This window comes from Limulus polyphemus, unplaced genomic scaffold (genome assembly GCF_000517525.1).
Source record: "Limulus polyphemus unplaced genomic scaffold, Limulus_polyphemus-2.1.2 Scaffold1177, whole genome shotgun sequence".
In the NCBI taxonomy this organism is placed as follows: Eukaryota; Metazoa; Arthropoda; class Merostomata; order Xiphosura; family Limulidae; genus Limulus; species Limulus polyphemus.
The window spans coordinates 56,111-76,156 of NW_013666787.1; the positions used below are offsets into that span (position 1 = coordinate 56,111).

At 34.0% G+C, this 20,046-nt stretch overlaps 1 protein-coding gene across 2 annotated transcripts in view; it reads left to right on the forward strand.

The window, feature by feature from the left end:
* The window catches only part of LOC111086544 (epidermal growth factor-like protein 8), a 32,349-nt gene extending 13,460 nt beyond the window's left edge, over positions 1–18,889 (forward strand). The window contains exons 3-9 of one of the 2 annotated variants that reach the window (XM_022389745.1): positions 10,019–10,150; positions 10,894–11,012; positions 11,256–11,351; positions 12,182–12,304; positions 14,394–14,476; positions 17,277–17,502; positions 18,620–18,889. In XM_022389745.1, coding sequence (XP_022245453.1) covers positions 10,019–10,150; positions 10,894–11,012; positions 11,256–11,351; positions 12,182–12,304; positions 14,394–14,476; positions 17,277–17,502; positions 18,620–18,654 — 814 coding nt within the window. In that variant the 3' untranslated portion in view covers positions 18,655–18,889. The remainder of the gene's footprint in view (positions 1–10,018; positions 10,151–10,893; positions 11,013–11,255; positions 11,352–12,181; positions 12,305–14,393; positions 14,477–17,276; positions 17,503–18,619) is intronic. The other variant, XM_022389746.1, reaches the window with a different exon arrangement.
* Positions 18,890–20,046: the final 1,157 nt, after the last annotated feature.

The following is a 20,046-nucleotide window of genomic DNA, read 5'->3' on the forward strand; positions in this document are numbered from 1 at the left end:
GCCGAATACCGGGTTCGGATACCCCGTCACTAAGCTTCGGCAGGGGCCGGGTGTAAACCGGGATCGAGTTCTCCCCTCGCCCCCCCCAAAAAAAACAACAACAACAACAACATGCATAAAAATTAGAAACAAAAACTAAATGGACGTTTATTACATTTAACCAAATAATCACCAACAGAACATTCAAGTTTTACTTTCAACTTTCAATGCCTAGCACCAACTTCTCAAACCCTAACCCCTATTGTTCTAAAAAAAAAAACACCTCCCCGGAAATCCACTTCTCAAGCCACGCCTGTTATCAACCAATATTGTTCTTTGAATCCCCAGCGGGTGGTCAGTTTTTTGTTGCTCGGAACACGTTTTTTATTTTTTTTTGTGACTGTAACTTTCAGTACTGCGTTAGTTGCCACAAAGATTAGGGCTTAGATTTCTAACCTCGACACTCGGCCGAAGCCGAGTATTACCGGGTAGCCTAATACCCGGCCGGGGCCAAATATCTGGCCGGGTACCCGTGCATCCCTACTGTTAACTGTTCAGTTAAAGGAGAAAGCTACAACCATGGGCTGGTTGATAGGAAAGAGGTTTGTCTTCTTGTTAAAAACAACATTTGAAACTTATATTAAAACGATATATTTTGACGGGTGTACACATTGCTTTTAACCACTCCAGCTCCATAATTTCCTGGAATATTCAAGACAAACTCCAGCGAAGCACGACGTAGTATGTCATCAGCTATCGTCTCCTTTTCCGCGATGAAGTGGATCGTATAACTGATAAGCGGCCCTACATGAAAACTATTACGATGAGGAAAAAACTAAATGAAGTAACTATAGTTAATGAGAATAAATGCAGGAGTAACTGTCCTCCTCAAACACTAGTATAACCTCACTTAAGACATCGTGTTGGAAACGGCTTCTTCTGGAGTGAGGCTTAACAATGAATCTTTTATATTCGATGTTAAGGGCGTCGAGTTTTCTTGAAACCTCTTAGAATAAAATATATTACCAGAACGGATGAAAGAAACTTCGAGATAGTGGAAAGCTATAGCACGAGGCAGTGGTAACAATTTGGCTCTGAGAAAATGTCGTGTGTTTATACTTTAATTTTATTGGCTTTAGAAGACTTTTACAGTCGTGTTTGTTACTTGTTTCCTGACACATGACGACACGACTTGTCACTTCCAACGACTTTACATTCTAAAAACTTGGTGATGAACTTTTAATAATTTTATCCAAAGTTTATAATCAATCTAGAACTTATCAACACATTTTAACCAAACTCCATAACATGTTGACCTCTAGCCTCAAATTGCCATTTTTGAAAATAGCAGTCTCGAAAGCTAATAATATCTACATATTATGGCCTTAATTACGTTATCAGAGCAATCAAAAATACTGTACAACCCATTTAAGTAACCATGAACGTTTTAATGTAAATAGAAAGTACTCATTTTTTAATTCATAAATATTTATGATAAACATATACATATGGAATCGGCATCTATTTGTAATCTCGTGCATACTTTTTAATTGACTCCAAAATCTATCTTCAGCAGGATGTCTATAGCACCAAACTATATTGTTTTCCTATGCTGCTTTTCAGCATATCTCCTGTATCAAAGAGTAGTTTTTTTATATTTTCAACCTGTGTTTTTGTGTGTTCGCATTCAATTAAGGGTGCGTTTCGCAAGGTTTATTTATCGCAGTCTTGATATTTAACTTAAATTAAGAGGAAAGTGATTATTATTATCATAAAATACATACACATGCAAGCATTCAATAGTTTTGGAGGCGATTATTTTCGAATTAGAATTGTATAGACCTTCTCCAAGTAGCCTCTTAGGTATTATATCTTCGTCAATGGCAAGATAGTTTTCAGTACTCGGTTTACTAGTGATTAATAGAAATTACAACTAAGATTGGACAAAAAGAAGATCCTTCAGTCTCTTATCCTGATTACACTTTCAACCACCAGTGGCGATATTATTAATAGGTAGGAAGACAAAACTGGCATATTTGTTCTTTTACTTGAATTATTTTAACTCGTATCATTTTTAAAATCAAAGAGAAGTTTTTTTTAGCCCTAACTGTTGTACAAACTCCCCACAGTTTCGAGAGTACGTGGATTATTACTTCTTATGAGCGATATGTGATTCGATGAGTGAATGAAAATTGCAACAAAGTAACATGTTCGCTTTTTTGTTATAATTTCATTCACACTTTTTCTTCCGCTAGGTGTGACTTTGAAAGTAGAAAAGTCTAATCTGTATGTGATTTCGCGAAGTCTCTATTTACAAAAGAGTGTTTAAATTGTAGGCGCGCAGAAGGCATGTTTTTTATTTGAATGGCAACTCAAGCTTTCCTTACTTTATGATCTAACTTAACGCATGTCATTGAGTGAGTTTGATTTATTTGACGCAGGCATCATTGTGCATAATAGAATTTAGTTGACATTATATACACCATGGTATTATATAGGATTTATCTGAGATGCACCTCAGCTGACGTACACCAAATCCCTTATAATATTTAGATAAAGGTAAGTTGCTGGGCATCATATATGATTTAATTGACACTAACCAATAAGGTTTTGATCGGATGGATATTTTACTTTATACTGACTGGAAACATGAAACCGTAGGATGTGACCCTATATAGTGTTAAAAGTGATGAGACTTTTATTCAAGTTTGCAAACACGAAATCTTAGGATACGTACCTGCCAAGTGTTGAATATGATTTTTTGTTTGTTTGTTTTTTAGAGCAAGGCCACATTGGGTTATCTGTTGTGTCCGTCGCTGTCCCACCGGTGAACGAATTTCATAAGGCTCTTTTTCATACATTTTTTTCACAGTACTTGAACCATTATTTATGTTAAGTATTTCACATTAAAATACTTCTGTTTGTTTATATGTTTCAGTTCTCAAATATTTAGTCATTTATTACTTTCTTTTAAAGTGACATTGCATACTTTGTGTAACAAAGAGATTAAATATATATGTATATCGTAGTTTTTAACGTAATATGTGAGTAAACATTTGAAATATACGAAAGTATATGTACTATTTAACATCACTTGAGTTACACAAACTGACTCAGTTTATTATGATGTGTGTGGTGTTAAAAAATGCCCATATATTAGGACCTAGTTGATCTGGCTGTGGCGCAAATATACTTAACAATTTCATAACTTTTCTAACTGTTTCTTGAACATTTAAGACACACTACGTTTTGTCCATAATTATGTCATAGTATTTAAAACTCTAACACTTGGATGCTTTTTAGATCCAAAATGATCACAGGTTCTTAAGGATATCGTAAATACGTAATATCAGAGATACGTAATAATATCGTAAAGGTCGATAATGATATATAAATCACGGGTCTGCAGGTCTGTAATATGGAAACGCTATACAAGCCAGCAAAAATACACGTACTTACCTCATAGAATATACAGTTATTTAGGAAAGTTTACAGCTGAGAGCTAAAAACGTGTGCAGGCTATAATATCTTCATAATTATTCAACAGATTTCAACAGCTAATTATAAACTAGGACAATGATTTTTAGGAAGTTTCTCAAAATAAAATAAATGTGTACTTCATTGGACATACAGACTACATCATCTTCAGTTTGAATTACGTTAAAACAGTTCTCTCTCCCAAATTGTACTATCATGCCTCATTTACTTCAATGGTCACTAGATTACGTTAAAACAGTTTTCTTTCCAAACTGTACTAGCATGCCTCATTTACTTCAATGGTCACTAGATTACGTTAAAACAGTTCTCTCTCCCAAACTGTACTATGATGCATCATTAACTTCAATGGTCACTAGATTACGTTAAAACAGTTCTCTCTCCCAAACTGTACTATGATGCATCATTTACTTCAATAGTCACTAGATTACGTTAAAACAGTTCTCTCTCCCAAACTGTACTATCATGCCTCATTTACTTCAATGGTCACTAGATTACGTTAAAACAGTTCTCTCTCCCAAACTGTACTATGATGCATCATTACTTCAATGGTCACTAGATTACGTTAAAACAGTTCTCTCTCCCAAACTGTACTATGATGCATCATTTACTTCAATAGTCACTAGATTACGTTAAAACAGTTCTCTCTCCCAAACTGTACTATCATGCCTCATTTACTTCAATCGTCACTAGATTACGTTTAGAACAGTTCTCTCTCCCAAACTACACAGGTGGTGAAATCTACAATATTGAGGAACACCAAACTTCTCGGGTCAAGTTATTCATTACTCTCCTTTTGTGTATGTGTTTTGTTCATTATCCACCCTGTTTGTGTGTGTTTTGTTCATTACTCTCCCTGTGTGTGTGTGTGTGTTTTGTTCATTACTCTGTGTGTGTGTGTGTTTTGTTCATTACTCTGTGTGTGTGTGTTTTGTTCATTACTCTCCCTGTGTGTGTGTGTTTTGTTCATTATTCTCCCTGTGTGTATGTTTTTTGTTCATTCCCTTCCCTGTGTGTGTGTTTTGTTCATTACCCTCCCTGTGTTTTTTTTTCATGAACATAAATGCTCGAAAGATAGAACTCTGTGTGCACGTATACTGGGCTATATAGGTGTGTTGAAGGAAGAACGTCCGAGTGTTCATTGACAGATAAGAATTGACAAAAGTTTTAACATACGGTCCATTTTGCTAGGGTAGATAGCTTGGATCGTTTTCATTTCCTACTGCCATCCGAACTGTTTGTTTCGATACAGTCTATCATGGATGTTTTAGAATATTTATTTATTTCCATCAGTAACACAACAGATAATGTCATTCTTACGCAAAACTTTAAGATTATGACGACCTCTGTTATCTTGTGGACCAACGAAACCTGCTGTGTTTGGCTTTGAAATAAAAGTGATTCAGATTTAAATCATGCTCTAATACTCTGGCTAACTGACAGACATAGTAACTCTAGCACCGCATGTCGCATGCATATATATCAGCAAGATGTATAATTATAAGGTTAATTCATTAATCCCGCTTCACACTAACGTAAGAACGTGTATGCTTTTCACAGTTTTCTTCGTCTTCAGTTGTTCTTTTCCAATGAGAAAGTGCTTTTAACAGCTTGAGCAAAACCTTAATGGTGTTATCAGGACTTATGGGATTGATATTACTTTTCTTGTGTATTAATACCCCATATTATAATTATGAATTTTTTTGGAAATGTTAAAATACATAGTATTGTTTTGTAACGTAAACACTTGTTGAATTGAATATTTTTGTAATTGTGTATTATAATTGTTTATCGATAGATGTCGCTGTTTTGATGTATTATATTTTATTGGGTTTAGTGTTTCAAGATGGACTCTTTTAAACTTATATTTTAATGGCCAGATTATTCCCAATTTAGGGTTGATACTACTGTGCACGAGGTGGCCTGTTTCTTACATTAAACCCTAAAACTTTTGACCAAGAGTGTGTAAATTTTATGTCAGCAAAAAGGTCTTTAAAACCCTAACCTAATATGCCCTAACTAATATTATCCGACGAGACTTTTCACCTAATATTGGGGATCATCAGGCCAGGTGGTATACAACAGATATAGTAGTGATATAACCTTTATTTATATCTCCATTTGCATGAACAATAGTGTGAACTAGATCAACCAAGTGAAGTGTAATTATTTCCATTTTAATTATTTAAGTCATTGACAAGTCAGAATTACGGTTAGGGTTAATAACACAATGTTGTTTATTTGTTTTATTTTTACTCGAATTAACTTTACTATAATTCAGAATAATTGGCAAACTTCGACATATATTAACGGGTTAGACTAAGCAAAGATGATATTTTAACATCATAATATCACCAGATATTTACGAAACGAAATGTGGGAGTTTTGTCATCATCTAGGAAATGATGCATATTTACCAGTAACAGAAACATCATTAATACGAATAAAAAACAGAAAATTTGTATTAGTCATAACACACTTTATGGGACATACTTTTGTGGTTTCCATGCTATGAGTATTACACAGAATTAATCAGGATCCACTAATTACAGCACTGAATAAATCATATTATGTATTTGGATAAAAAGCAACATTTCAAATTACAGTATCATTAAAACGTTGCATAATTACAATCAGTATTCTGATAAAATTTAGTTTCGATTTTACAAAGCCAGAAGAAAATTGTTAGCTTGCTGTTTCGTCAGTTCTTCTAAATGAAAGTAGAGGCAATTGAAGTTAAAAACTAATAACGAAATAAATACATAGTTGGTGTTAAAAATAAAATAAATACATAATTGGTGTTAAAAATAAAAAATACATAATTGGCGTTAAAAATAAAATAAGTAATGATGTGTTGTTAATCTTTACCATAGTTTTGACTTGAATTACAAAAATGGTAGTAATTATATTCCACTTGGTTAATCTCGTTCATACCATAACAGTGGTTGTTCATGCAATTATTGATATAAATAGACACCTACTCTGTCTTTCGTACCCCAGCCAACCTGATAAGCCCTGATACTGACGAAAGGCCTCGCCGACATCGTATGTTGCAGATATAGTGTGGTTGATATATGATTTCATATTCGTCTTTTCTTCCACTCATAAGTTATCAGAATTCTATATAAGTATATAATTTTATAGAAACTATCATTTCAACACCATACTTTCATACTACTAAAGGGGCCTGGCTTAACCTAGTGGTTAACAAGTCGGACATCGAATAGGTAGGTCCAAGGTTTGAGCCACAATATACCGCTCTGCACTTTGAGCTCTGGGGTGCGTTATAAGAGTGGTAGTCAACCCCTTCTTCGTTTCAAGGCTATACCGTAGAAAGCCCTTGTGGCGACGGATTCTGCTGACTGGCTGCTTTCACTCCGTTGAACTATATCTGAATCTTAGGGAGTTTCTGACGTTTATTTCATGGGTCGTATAATGTGTCGTTCAATCAACACCAGTGCTAAAAGCACGAACCTCTATAAGTCATATAGATATATCTATGGAACTTAACAAGTGTTAGTCAGTTTAGTTCAGTATTACAGCGTATATATATGCGATTTGTGTGATGTGCCCGGTGGAGTTCCTTCCATCAGTTGTCTTAATCAAACTGTAATCAATCGTTGCCCTTGAATTCTGTGTCATCCACTGTGAAGTTGGTTAGTCTAACGTTAAAGTGTTTATTCAGTGTTTTGGAGCTTATTATGTATTCGTATTACGTATTCCAAGGCTAGTTACCAAACTTTGTATAAAACAAAAAAAAAATCATTTCACGAATATGTGAAGAGGGATGCTTATCGTTTTCTTGTTTTCAGTTGAGTTGGTTTTGTTATGGTAGAATGGTTGTTCTTTATGATCTTCTCCTGCCTGAAAGTTCGTTGAGGTGACAACGTTTCGACTCCTGTGCTGAGTTCTCTGCTCTACCACACTGCCAAAATCATCCCTGAGAGACGTTTGTTTTCTTAGTTCTTAATAACAAAACAAATTTTAACGGTCTAATATAACACGCCGCTACAACCAGAGTTCAACAACAAAATTATTAAACTGTAACAAACATTTGGAATAAACTCGTGCCTGGCCAGGACTTGATACTAATGTTAATGAACAATAAAACATAAATATCAATATTAATTATATCATATAATGAAATCAGGAAAAAAGAACCAGAAGAGGAAAAAACCTAATTCCAAAAAACAACAACACAATATTCCAAAATCACTTTTCTTTATTAATAACAATATCAAGTGACAAGCAGCAATAATTCACTAACTATCTCCTGACTCAGTTTATGAAGCTTATGGCAAGGTATTTATTAGGTCACGAGAGTACATCTCATGTGATCACAATTTTACATAATATTTTGCTACATTAATAACCTCTGTACATAACCGCTAGGGAAGCTGGTGCCAGTTTCATAATACATAGAAAATAAACATGATCAGCTAGTAAGGTGAGTTAGCGTTTTAATGTAACTAAAAATTATAGATAAACCAAACGTTACAAGGAACAATACATGAACGATAAACAAAATCATAGACAAAAAAAAAAATGAATTCACTATTTCACAAAATTATAATGATAAACGAAAGAGATCTATACGTATCAATTGGGCTTCTGTAACTTTCTCAGCTGTATTTAAAGTGTATTCGTGTCTATGTCTGCAGTGTTTTGTAGAATTATTTGCTTCTACTTTATATTAACCTGGGAACTGAATGAATCAATTTTTTAGCGAAAAAAACACATTTGTATTTAGTAATTTATTTGTAATATCACCACGTATTTTAGTTTTTATTTAATTTTTTGATACACAAGCTTTCGACTCAATTACCTGAGCCTTCTACAGGATTTTTTAAAATATTTTTAATAGAACTGAGGATGAGCAACAGTTGAGGTTTCGTGATGGTCTGGTAATCGCATCTCTGTACTACTTTTAGATCTATTTGTTTACTAAACGTCTTTCACCTGTGGAAGGCTCAGATAATTAAGTCGAAAGCTTGTGTATTAAAATATAAACAAAATATAAGGTAACATGGTGATAGTCTAAATAAATTAATTAATACAGAAACACATTCTTTAAAACTTTGATATGTGTAGTTCAGCGGCTACGATTCTCGTGAGTCTTGCTTATAAACCAATAATAATGAACAACAGCATGTACTACGCAACTAAAGAATGTTCAGTTTGTTTAAGTTCATTATGCATAAAAAAATTCATAAATGTCAGTATTTTTTCTATATTTTTGGTAGAGTCTTATCGAGTCCTTAAGGTGTAACGGGGTGTAAAGTGGTGAGAAAATGAACCAAATCAAATCGATGGTGTAACCCTTGATTGAGAAAAAAAAAAGAGGGGAGAAGAGGGGGAAATTAACATTTTAGAAAAGTCAAAAATGTTGATTTTTAAAAAGATTTTTAGTAGAACTGAAAATGAGTGGAAAACTGACAGTTCGCGGTGATCTGGTAATCGCATCTCTGTCATAGCTTAAAACCAAAGAAATTCAAATTTTCCGGCTTTCAGCGAGATGCAAGTTTTTTGTTCCAATTTTTACCACCGATAATCACTTGACAATAATTGCTTTTGACTGAGGATAATTCAAGTTTATTTAAGAGTTTATTTTGCCTATAAAACAAGGCTAATTCAACGTATGTGCCTAGATTGAATATTTTGGACTGTTAACTCTTTGTACATAAACACTGATAACCTCTAAAAACGCAAACCCTGTTCTTTATGAAGAAGTTCTTCTTGGTTCTATACTTATTAGATTATTCGAGCTGCAACTTTTTTTTTGTTAAGCCTCTTTTCCGGTGTCTCAGATGTAATCTTGGGAAATTAGAACGCTAAAATTTGGGGTTCTATCCATTCGGAGTACACAGCACAGAAAGCTCTTTGTACAGCTGTGCACGTAAACAAACTATAAACTATTTTATTTCAGTACTGCGTAATCTTCATGAAAACCACACGATTACTTTTAAACCCTGTACTATTATAAAAAATAAAGACTACATAAACCAAATTATTACCAATATTTTATGTAATGTCTTACAGATGTATTCGTTCTATATTCTTTTTAAAAGTATAAATAAAGTCTTCGCGGACTGCCATATCCTGGTTATTAGGGCACTCGACTCGCAGATCGCGGGTTCAAAACCCGTTGCCCAACATTCTCGCCCTTTCAACCGTGGGGATATTATAACGTTACGGTCAATCCCACTTTTCGTTGGTAAAAGAGTAGCCCAAGAGTGAGTTGATGGCGAGTGATGTTGACTAGCTGCCTTTCTTCTAGTCAATCCCACTTTTCGTTGGTAAAAGAGTAGCCCAAGAGTGAGTTGACGGTGAGTGATGTTGACTAGCTGCCTTTCTTCTAGTCTATCCCACTTTTCGTTGGTAAAAGAGTAGCCCAAGAGTGAGTTGACGGTGAGTGATGTTGACTAGCTGCCTTTCTTCTAGTCTATCGGTTCTAAGCTAGCGAAGATCTACAAAACAAACATGTTTTCTGTTAATGCCATAAACAAACATACAAATGTATTTTGTTGTTGATTTTTTTTTTCAGGCGCCACGTATGTTTGCACAACAAAGTTGTTACGAGACCAGTAAAGCACGTGGATTCCTACTGTAAACCTATCTACAAGACTTATAGGCACTTATGTGAGAAAAAAGAGTACCGTTTTTGTACTTCGTACAAGTAAGTCACACAAGTGGTTAATTGAATAATATATGCCCTCAAAAGGTGCAGCCTCAGCAAAATATAATCATTGGCATTCCATTGTGCTTACAAAAACCTATTAAAGTTAGCTATTTCCATTGTGCTTACAAAACCTGTTAAAGATAGCAATTTCCATCATATCTTCTTTTGTTATTTAAATTTCAAGTGTTTTGAAAGTGTATCACAGTTCTTGAGCTATAAATGTAATATATTTTACTCTGATGTTAAAAAAGGAAATGGTTCATTACACCACATTTCCATGAGAATTGCTTTCAAAATAGAACTTTAAGGAAGACTCTGAATAGAGAAACATTTCTGAATCCTATAGTTGTATTATTAATTAAAAAACAACAACAAGTCTTTGTGGAATGAGCATTGTTAACTACAAGAAGTATCCAAGGTTCATCTGAAGAAGGAGTCAGTTTTAGTTAGAGAGATGGTTGGTAAACTTTTGGATTATAGGGGCTTGATTTAAAAAATGATGCAATCTCGTGCATGCCCACAGAAACATGATGGATTTGTTTCATACATCTTGTTAAAAATCGAGATCACAGAAGTTGAAGAACACAATGGAGTCTTTTAGTTTTATAGTAATTTGTTATAAGTTGTTGTTGTTTTTTTTGGTGATGGGGCTCTAGTCCTGTGGTTAAGTGTTTTGGAGCCGTGCTTCGAGTTATGTAGTAATATTCCTAATAAGCCTTTATAGATTTTATTTTTTACAGAGTGGTGTACGAAAGAGCTTATCGGTCAGTTTATAAGATCGCTACCCAGACTGAGAGAATTTATGCTTGTTGTCCAGGGTGGACCCAAATATCGCCAGCTTCTCATGGATGTATGAAAGGTAGGGCAAGAAACTACCAAAATTATATATTTTAATAATTTTGGTATGTATGTGCATATATATATATGTGTACAGTTTTCGACGAGAGTAGTTTGAAATCTTTCTGTTACTATCCATCTAAATGTTTATAATCCTCTGAACAGATAAATATTAGGTTTAAGAAATATAAAAGAGGATATTAAAACAATAATCTTAACACCTTTTATAGTGCTCAGTTGTTTATCTCATTATTTTTACGTTTAGCTCTTTGCACTCGACCCTGTCGCAATTCCGGAAAATGCACTAAGCCAGGCTATTGCTCGTGCCCTAAAGGTTGGACAGGCACATTTTGTGAAATAGGTGAGTTGAGGGGTGAAAGGTAAAACGAAATACCAAAAACACTTTTAAAGAGTCGACATTTCTGGAGTGGGATTAAAATCAGATACTAAAGAAAAGCCAGAAAATCCCATCAATATGAATACATCTGGTTTTTCATTAAATTTGTATAATTTAATAAAATGAGACATTCCTACGGAAGATATTTTTAAAGCTATACAGTAAGTGAAATCAACATAAAGTCGGGAAAATTTTGATAGGAGAAAACACTTACGTAATATCTTGAAAAAAATGGGCCTCTGAAGAGTTTGAAAATTTGTTAATTAACCAATAAAAAACTGAATAAGTTTGAGATTTTTCATCTTCATGTAACTCTTGACTTTTATTGACCAGTAGTCTATGAATTTTCTTGACTTAATAAAATGTAGAACTTCTTAAAACGTTTCATATTTTTGTAGCAATTTTCACAAATATTTTCAGATAGACAAATATTAATTGTATGCTACTCTGAAATGACAGAAATTACGTACAAATAAATACCAAATAAAGAAATATTTTAAGGCAAGGTTTCCCAAACTTTTATCGTCCACACCTTTAATAATTACGATCTCTTGCACGCCCCCTCTTTTTTAAATGAGTGAAAGAGTGAATTAAGTGACGAGATACACATTAAAATGTTATATATATCTTGTAGTAATTACTTATTATTTTCATTAATGAAAAATATATTAAAACGCCCCTCCCCAAGAGATCATTTTTGCCCCCCTCGTGGAAGCGCGTCACATACTTTGAGAAAACGTTGGATTATGGAGTGAATATTAGGCTTAGCAGAGATCACTGTGGGTTTCTTGCAGATGTTAACGAGTGTGAACAAGATGAAAACGTATGTGATCACCAGTGTATCAACACCCTTGGTAGTTACCGCTGTGGCTGTCATAAAGGATTCAAACTACAGTCGGATGGCAGATCCTGCAAAAGTGAGAACATATTTGAATATGTTTGTAATTACATAATGGCATCGTATGAAATAATTATAATATTTTTTACTTTTTGGAACAAACTTAAAGCTTTAGTCTAATATGTTAATTTACCAAGTTTTATTTTAATTACAACATTTTTTAACAATATGTAAATTAGTAAAGAAACGAACATTACGTCTAATGGTAGCAGCAAAATAATTTTGCACTCAGAGCGATATTTTTATTTAATTAATTATACACATCCCAAAGTTACTAAAACAAATGAACCACATTTTATTCTGTCTCTAAGAGTGTTACGGGTAGTTTAGTATATCTTTACGAATGTTGTATTACCCCACCTCTCAAGGTGACGCTTATTTGGATCAAATGAATCAAAATTTATGCTGTCTTATGTCACTGCCCCATTGATTGATGAGCCCATAAGGTGATACATATGTTTATTGTTCAGGTGTTTTCGTGGTTGATGAGCCCCATAAGGTGATACATATGTTTATTGTTCAGGTGTTTTCGTGGTTGATGAGCCCCATAAGGTGGTACATATGTTTATTGTTCAGGTGTTTTCGTGATTGATGAGCCCCATAAGGTGATACATATGTTTATTGTTCAGGTGTTTTCGTGATTGTTGAGCCCCATAAGGTGATATATATGTTTATTGTTCAGGTATTTTCGTGATTGATGAGACCCATAAGGTGGTACATATGTTTATTGTCCAGGTGTTTTCGTGGTTGATGAGCCCCATAAGGTGATACATATGTTTATTGTTCAGGTGTTTTCGTGATTGTTGAGCCCCATAAGGTGGCACATATATTTATTGTTCAGGTGTTTTCGTGATTGTTGAGCCCCATAAGGTGGCACATATGTTTATTGTTCAGGTATTTTCGTGATTGTTGAGCCCCATAAGGTGATACATATGTTTATTGTTCAGGTGTTTTCGTGATTGTTGAGTCCCATAAGGTGATACATATGTTTATTGTTCAGGTGTTTTCGTGATTGTTGAGTCCCATAAGGTGATACATATGTTTATTGTTCAGGTGTTTTCATGATTGATGAGCCCCATAAGGTGATATATATGTTTATTGTTCAGGTGTTTTCATGATTGATGAGCCCCATAAGGTGATATATATGTTTATTGTTCAGGTGTTTTCATGATTGATGAGCCCCATAAGGTGGCACATATGTTTATTGTTCGGGTATTTTCGTGATTGATGAGCCCCATAAGGTGGCACATGTGTTTATTGTTCGGGTATTTTCGTGATTGATGAGCCCCATAAGGTAGCACATGTGTTTATTGTTCGGGTATTTTCGTGATTGATGAGCCCCATAAGGTAGCACATGTGTTTATTGTTCGGGTATTTTCGTGATTGATGAGCCCCATAAGGTGGCACACGTGTTTATTGTTCGGGTATTTTCGTGATTGATGGCGAAATTAGCTGTAAGTGTAAAGATAAACAGCTTCAGATGTTCTCTCGTTATGAAAGAATCTCAATGTTTGCGTAAAAACGAAACTGTACTATTTCATTTATAAAATTTGCATATTTTTATAAGCTATAATTTAAGAAACCTTTTCTTGCATTATTGTAGATGCACTAAAAGTAATGATTAAAATAATGAATTATAATGACTGGTTCTACTTATCCACTTTCTCATTCTTCCTCCGTGTTTATAAGTCATTTTATGAATCTAGTGTTTAACGTATTAGACATGGATTGGGAATTGAAAGTGTACTTCTGATATCCAAACAGCAGAGTTCAGTTTCTAAGCTTTTCAATCGTTTATGCGCGTTATCTTCCTCTATGTTTCTTACTGTTATTAACAATTCTCTTCAAGTACTGTTTATTTTATGCGACACACAAAGATGCACAATGGGCTATCTGTACTGTGCTCACTACAGTAAATTTAACGTTACAAGCCCTCGAACTTACAACTGAATCACTGGAGGTTGCTGTTTTGATATAACCATCATATCTATTTTTCTTCTTTATTTTGGATATCGGAGATTCTTTTATAAATGTGTAATGATAAACAACCCTTTCTTGAACTTAAATAATATAACGCGATCATAAACCCTGTCGTTTTCTTTCCCTAGTAAGTTTGAATCGTGTTCCTGAATATCAAGAATTTCTGCAAGTATACGAAGAACTGACGAAAAAGGTCATGAAAATGGAAAAGGTCAATGTTTTGGTTGATTTAAGAAATTAAGTTGGTTCTTTACATTGTGGAAAAAATAGTAAAATTTTCAGTGTGTTCTGTTTCCGTTCAGATTTCTTGACATTTAACCCATAAATAACTGACTTGTTCATTATCGGTGGGAGTTCACATGTGACAACAAATAAAATTATTTTGTGTGTTTGTCTATTTAACACTCAACCTAAAGATCTGAACCAGAAAATGTGTGAAATCTCTAATTTACTATGTAAAATACCTAGAGATCCCTAGAAGTAATTAGTGGGATTAATTACAACATCTTTGGATTTCATGGACTCACAAAGAACTTGATGCATAATTGGTTTAGTAACATGTAATTCTAGGATTCTTTAAACAAATTACCGCTGTGGTGCATAATTGGTTTAGTAACATGTAATTCTAGGGTTCTTTAAACAAATTACCGCTGTGGTGCATAATTGGTTTAGTAACATGTAATTCTAGGATTCTTTAAACAAATTACCGTTGTGGTGCATAATTGGTTTAGTAACATGTAATTCTAGGGTTCTTTAAACAAATTACCGTTGTGGTGTATAATTGGTTTAGTAACATGTAATTCTAGGATTCTTTAAACAAATTACCGTTGTGGTGTATAATTGGTTTAGTAACATGTAATTCTAGGGTTCTTTAAACAAATTACCGCTGTGGTGCATAATTGGTTTAGTAACATGTAATTCTAGGGTTCTTTAAACAAATTACCGCTGTGGTGTATAATTGTTTTAGTAACATGTAATTCTAAGGTTCATTAAAAAATTACCGTAGTTGTTCATATTTGATTTAGTAACATGTAATTATAGAATTAATTAAAAATTACCGTAGTAATGCATATTCTTGCACTTGTATGTTGAATATCCGTGCACTGAGTTGTAGTCTTAAAACTTAAATTTTGTTTTATTATTCTCAGTTTAATTTTTCACTGTTAACGAAACAGAAACGAATGTTCAAACACCTGCCTTTTTTTATATCTAGAATATTTTATATACTTATTCATTTGGATACTCGGACACTTGTCATATTCTTTGACCACTTTAGGAACATTCTACGCTGGGTTACTTTAAGGGAAAATACACACATGTGATCAGCTACCCTCGCTAACAATGCACGATACGTATTGTCTGCTTGGTTTGTTTGTGGCCTGGCATGCGATGGACTGGTGCCAATAGCGCTCGAATCGCAATCTGAGGTTCGCGGACTCTAATCCCCGTCACCGAACATGCTTCCCCTTTCAGCCATGGGAGCGTTATAATGTTTAGTCAATCCTACTATTCGTTGGTAAAAAAGACTATCCTAAGATTTGGTAGTGGGTGGTGTTGACTTGCTGCCTTCCCTCTAGTCTATCACAGCTAAATTAGGGACGGCTAATGCACATATCCCTCGCGTAGCTTTGCGCAAAATTTACAAAAAAAACAACAAACCAATGGCTTGTTTGTTTTAGCATAAAGCTACACAAGGGCTATCTGCGCTCTGTCCACTGCGGAGAATGGAACCCCAGTCTTTTGTGTTGTAAGTCCGTAAACTTACCGCATGGTGTATATTTATGCATGTGTGTTAAAATTTAACGTTAGTAACTTATGATTTTTGTTTTAAATTTTCAGTCTATTTCATAAAGTTTTCATTACATAGTGAGTACATATTCCACTATCATATTACTTACAAGACTATTGAGTTTCACTGTTTGTATTGTTAACGTATAAATTAGTAAAAGGTACGTTAGAAAATTTGAAAACATTATTGCAATACAGTTTGTTCACTAATGTTTACTCAAGGTCATAAAGTTTCCACTAAAGAATACCACAAAACATGTAGAGTAAAAATTCAAAACATACCAATAAATCTCAAAACCATAAATTCTGTTCTAATGCAGTGTATTCTAATCATCCGCTGGCGCTACAATAGAACCCCAAACGACACTAACTAATCCAAATACAGTGATAACTATCCGTTAGGAAACAAAACTTTTCCTATATTTTCCTGTCTGATTTCAAACTTTGCTTCTCGAGAACGTTTATATAAAAATCACAGTTTTTTTTGTTTTTTTTACGACTATGTACAGATACCGCTATAATACTATATGCTTAAGAAGTGACATATTCACGCCTGCTTAGTCGCGGGATCGAAACCCGTCACAGAACATGCTCACTACTTTCTATCTAGTCTGTAACTTCAAAATTAGCGAATGCTCGAGTAGCTTTGTGCGAAATTCAACAAACAAACAACTGACATATTGCACTATAATGCTTTTTAAAAAATTTAATCCTTTACTTTACTGGCTTCAGATGGCGCTCATAGAAAAACAAGGTCCACATTTCAGATTGCTTCTTACTTGCATTTGTGTATTCTATGTTTATCGTGAATAATTGTACCGTTCCGGTACGTTTCACAAACGTATGTTCTAAGGAACAAAATAAATATGAATGACAAATAAAATATATTAATTTAGTATGGATTCTTAAAATGATAATTATAAAACGAATTAGTTGAATAAGTTTTCAGAAATACCAAATTTACTCTTTTCTTTATTCTACTATTGTAATGTATTTTTATTGAACAAGATACATCCTGTTGTGTTTTGAACTGTTATTTTGATATGTAAAAGTAAAATATTTCAAGAAACAATTATACCCATTTAAATCAGCTGGTGGTGCGTGAAGGTAGACGTCAGAAAGGAGTTACTGACATATTACGATGATTTAATATTGGTTCTTTCTCGACATTCTTGTTTTAACTCAATTTCAATGAGGCTATAATTTAGTCATGTTTATTCTAGATTCAAGAAAAACGAAACTTTACAAGACTTGAGATTCAACTGGAAAGCCTTGCAAACAAAATCTCGTCTTTACAGAAGGAGTCTCTTTCAGTTTCCACGACAACTCCTCCTTCCCTAAACGACAGACCTAATAGCGTTGGCGAAAATTATCTGTACGGATCGCCGTGGGATCGGATCAGTTCTCTCAGTGAACAGATCTCAATACTGGAGGAAAGGCTAGAGGGGTGTAAGTAAAGAGCACTGTGGATGTACATAAGAAATATCTGTACAGATCAACATTGTTAATGTACGTAGGAAATATCTGTACAGATCAACATTGTTAATGTACGTAGGAAAGAATTGTACACATCAGCATTGTTAATGTACGTAGGAAACAATTGTACACATCAGCATTGTTAATGTACGTAGGAAACAATTGTACACATCAGCATTGTTAATGTACGTAGGAAACAATTGTACACATCAGCATTGTTAATGTACGTAGGAAACAATTGTACACATCAGCATTGTTAATGTACGTAGGAAACAATTGTACACATCAGCATTGTTAATGTACGTAGGAAAGAATTATACACATCAGCATTGTTAATGTACGTAGGAAGGAATTATACACATCAACATTGTTAATGTACCTAGGAAAGAATTATACACATCAACATTGTTAATGTACCTAGGAAAGAATTATACACATCAGCATTGTTAATGTACGTAGGAAAGAATTATACACATCAGCATTGTTAATGTACGTAGGAAAGAATTATACACATCAGCATTGTTAATGTACGTAGGAAAGAATTATACACATCAGCATTATAATGTACGTGGGAAACAATCGTACACATCAACAATGTTGATGTACGTGGGAAACAATCGTACACATCAACAATGTTGATGTACGTGGGAAACAATCGTACACATCAACAATGTTGATGTACGTGGGAAACAATCGTACACATCAACAATGTTGATGTACGTGGGAAACAATCGTACACATCAACAATGTTGATGTACGTGGGAAACAATCGTACACATCAACGATGTTGATGTACGTGGGAAACAACTGGCCTACTTGTTAATACAGAATGTCATTGTATGAATAGCTCTGCTTTGAATAATTTTGTTTTTAAAAATTCGTGAAAGGTTTTTCCATAAAACACTTTAGAAATGGAAAATATTATTGCCTGTATATTACTGAAAGTTTGTGATATTTGAAAAATTATATTTTCTATAATACAAATCTTGACGTAAAACATATGAACTTCCTGTATTAACCGATTTTCATAATATTCTTTTTAATTTTAGCACATTTCGTTCACTTATCGAGATTTGTTCTTGACACTCAGGTACTTGCAAACAACAACGAAGACCACCCCAATGAGCATGCGTCATGGTTTCAGTGTCTTAATTGAAGTGAACTTCTACTATTAAAAGTCACAACAGGTTTTTTATTCTTACAACAAACGAACCCTTGCTGTTTTCGTGATGGATGTTTAATACAGTGTACTTTCTGAAGGTGGACAAAATAGCATTACTACGTTCCTTACCCCCCCAAACCCCCAAAAATTCCAAGTATGTTTTTCTTGAATTACGAATTAAAGTGAAATGTTTTATGAGGGGTGTGAATTGTTATGGAAACCATCTTTGTTGTCGTCTCATTTCTTATTAAGTACGTATATTTAAACTAAATAAATATTACAATACCATTACTGAATCGTTTCCAATAAGTGAAATGAAACGAAAACTTGATTTACTCCACTTTTCAAACTGCAAATCGACGGATTTGTGTTGCCATGAATGTATGTGTTTTGTGTTACGGATATTTTTTGCTATAAGTACATGTTGGTGTTATATTTTAACGAATTATATATATTTTGTTTAAATTGTGAAACCTGAATTTCATAAACGTAATCTGAAGCTCTCGCAGAAAGCGATTTACTATGACAGTTACAACCAGAACACCCCTTTTTGATCGGTCCACCGGTAGGGGCAGTGGTAAGTTTACAGATTTACAACGCTAAAATCCGGGGTTCGATTCCCTGCGGTGGACACAGCAGATAGCACAACGTGTCTTTGCTTTAAAACAAAACAAACCTTTTTGATCGAGTCGCACCTAGTGACTAAAAACGATAAAATTAGTGACTCGTGTGTTTGGAAGCTCCAGTTTAAAACTCAATCTATATAAGTGTTACCGAAATAACTGAATGCGCTCTAATGGATACATATATATATAAATTAAAACAGAACATTGTGAGAATAAACACGTTAAAAGCTAGGTGATGTTTCATCCGAACTTCCTTGAACATAAAGTTCTCTGGATTTTGGGAAACATTCCTTGGAAAATAGATTGAGATTTCAAAATTGTATAAGTGCTCTCAAAGGGGAGAACAGGTAATCAGAGAATTTATGTTTACAGGGAGGTAAGGAAAACTTTCGGCCCTTAGCTAGTGCACTTTTACAGGGTTCACTGAGTACAACATCACTAAAATTAAAAATTACCTTGTTGGGATCAATAGTATTGGTTTTTTATGTGGAATTAATTTATTTAGTTTAAAATTCTGCTTGTGTTCCAGGCGGATTTCAGTTTTTGTGTTAATATTATTAATCAGTTAAGCAGGTGGTTGAAGTTCAACAATGATACGTTATTTTTTAGTTCGTTCTTCGCTGATTCATGTTGAATGCAAGACTGTTTCTTCTTCATCTTCAATTCTTCTTCTAAAAGACGACGTTGACAGGAAAAATAGGCAGGATATTTTTGTGGATAACGCTTTGT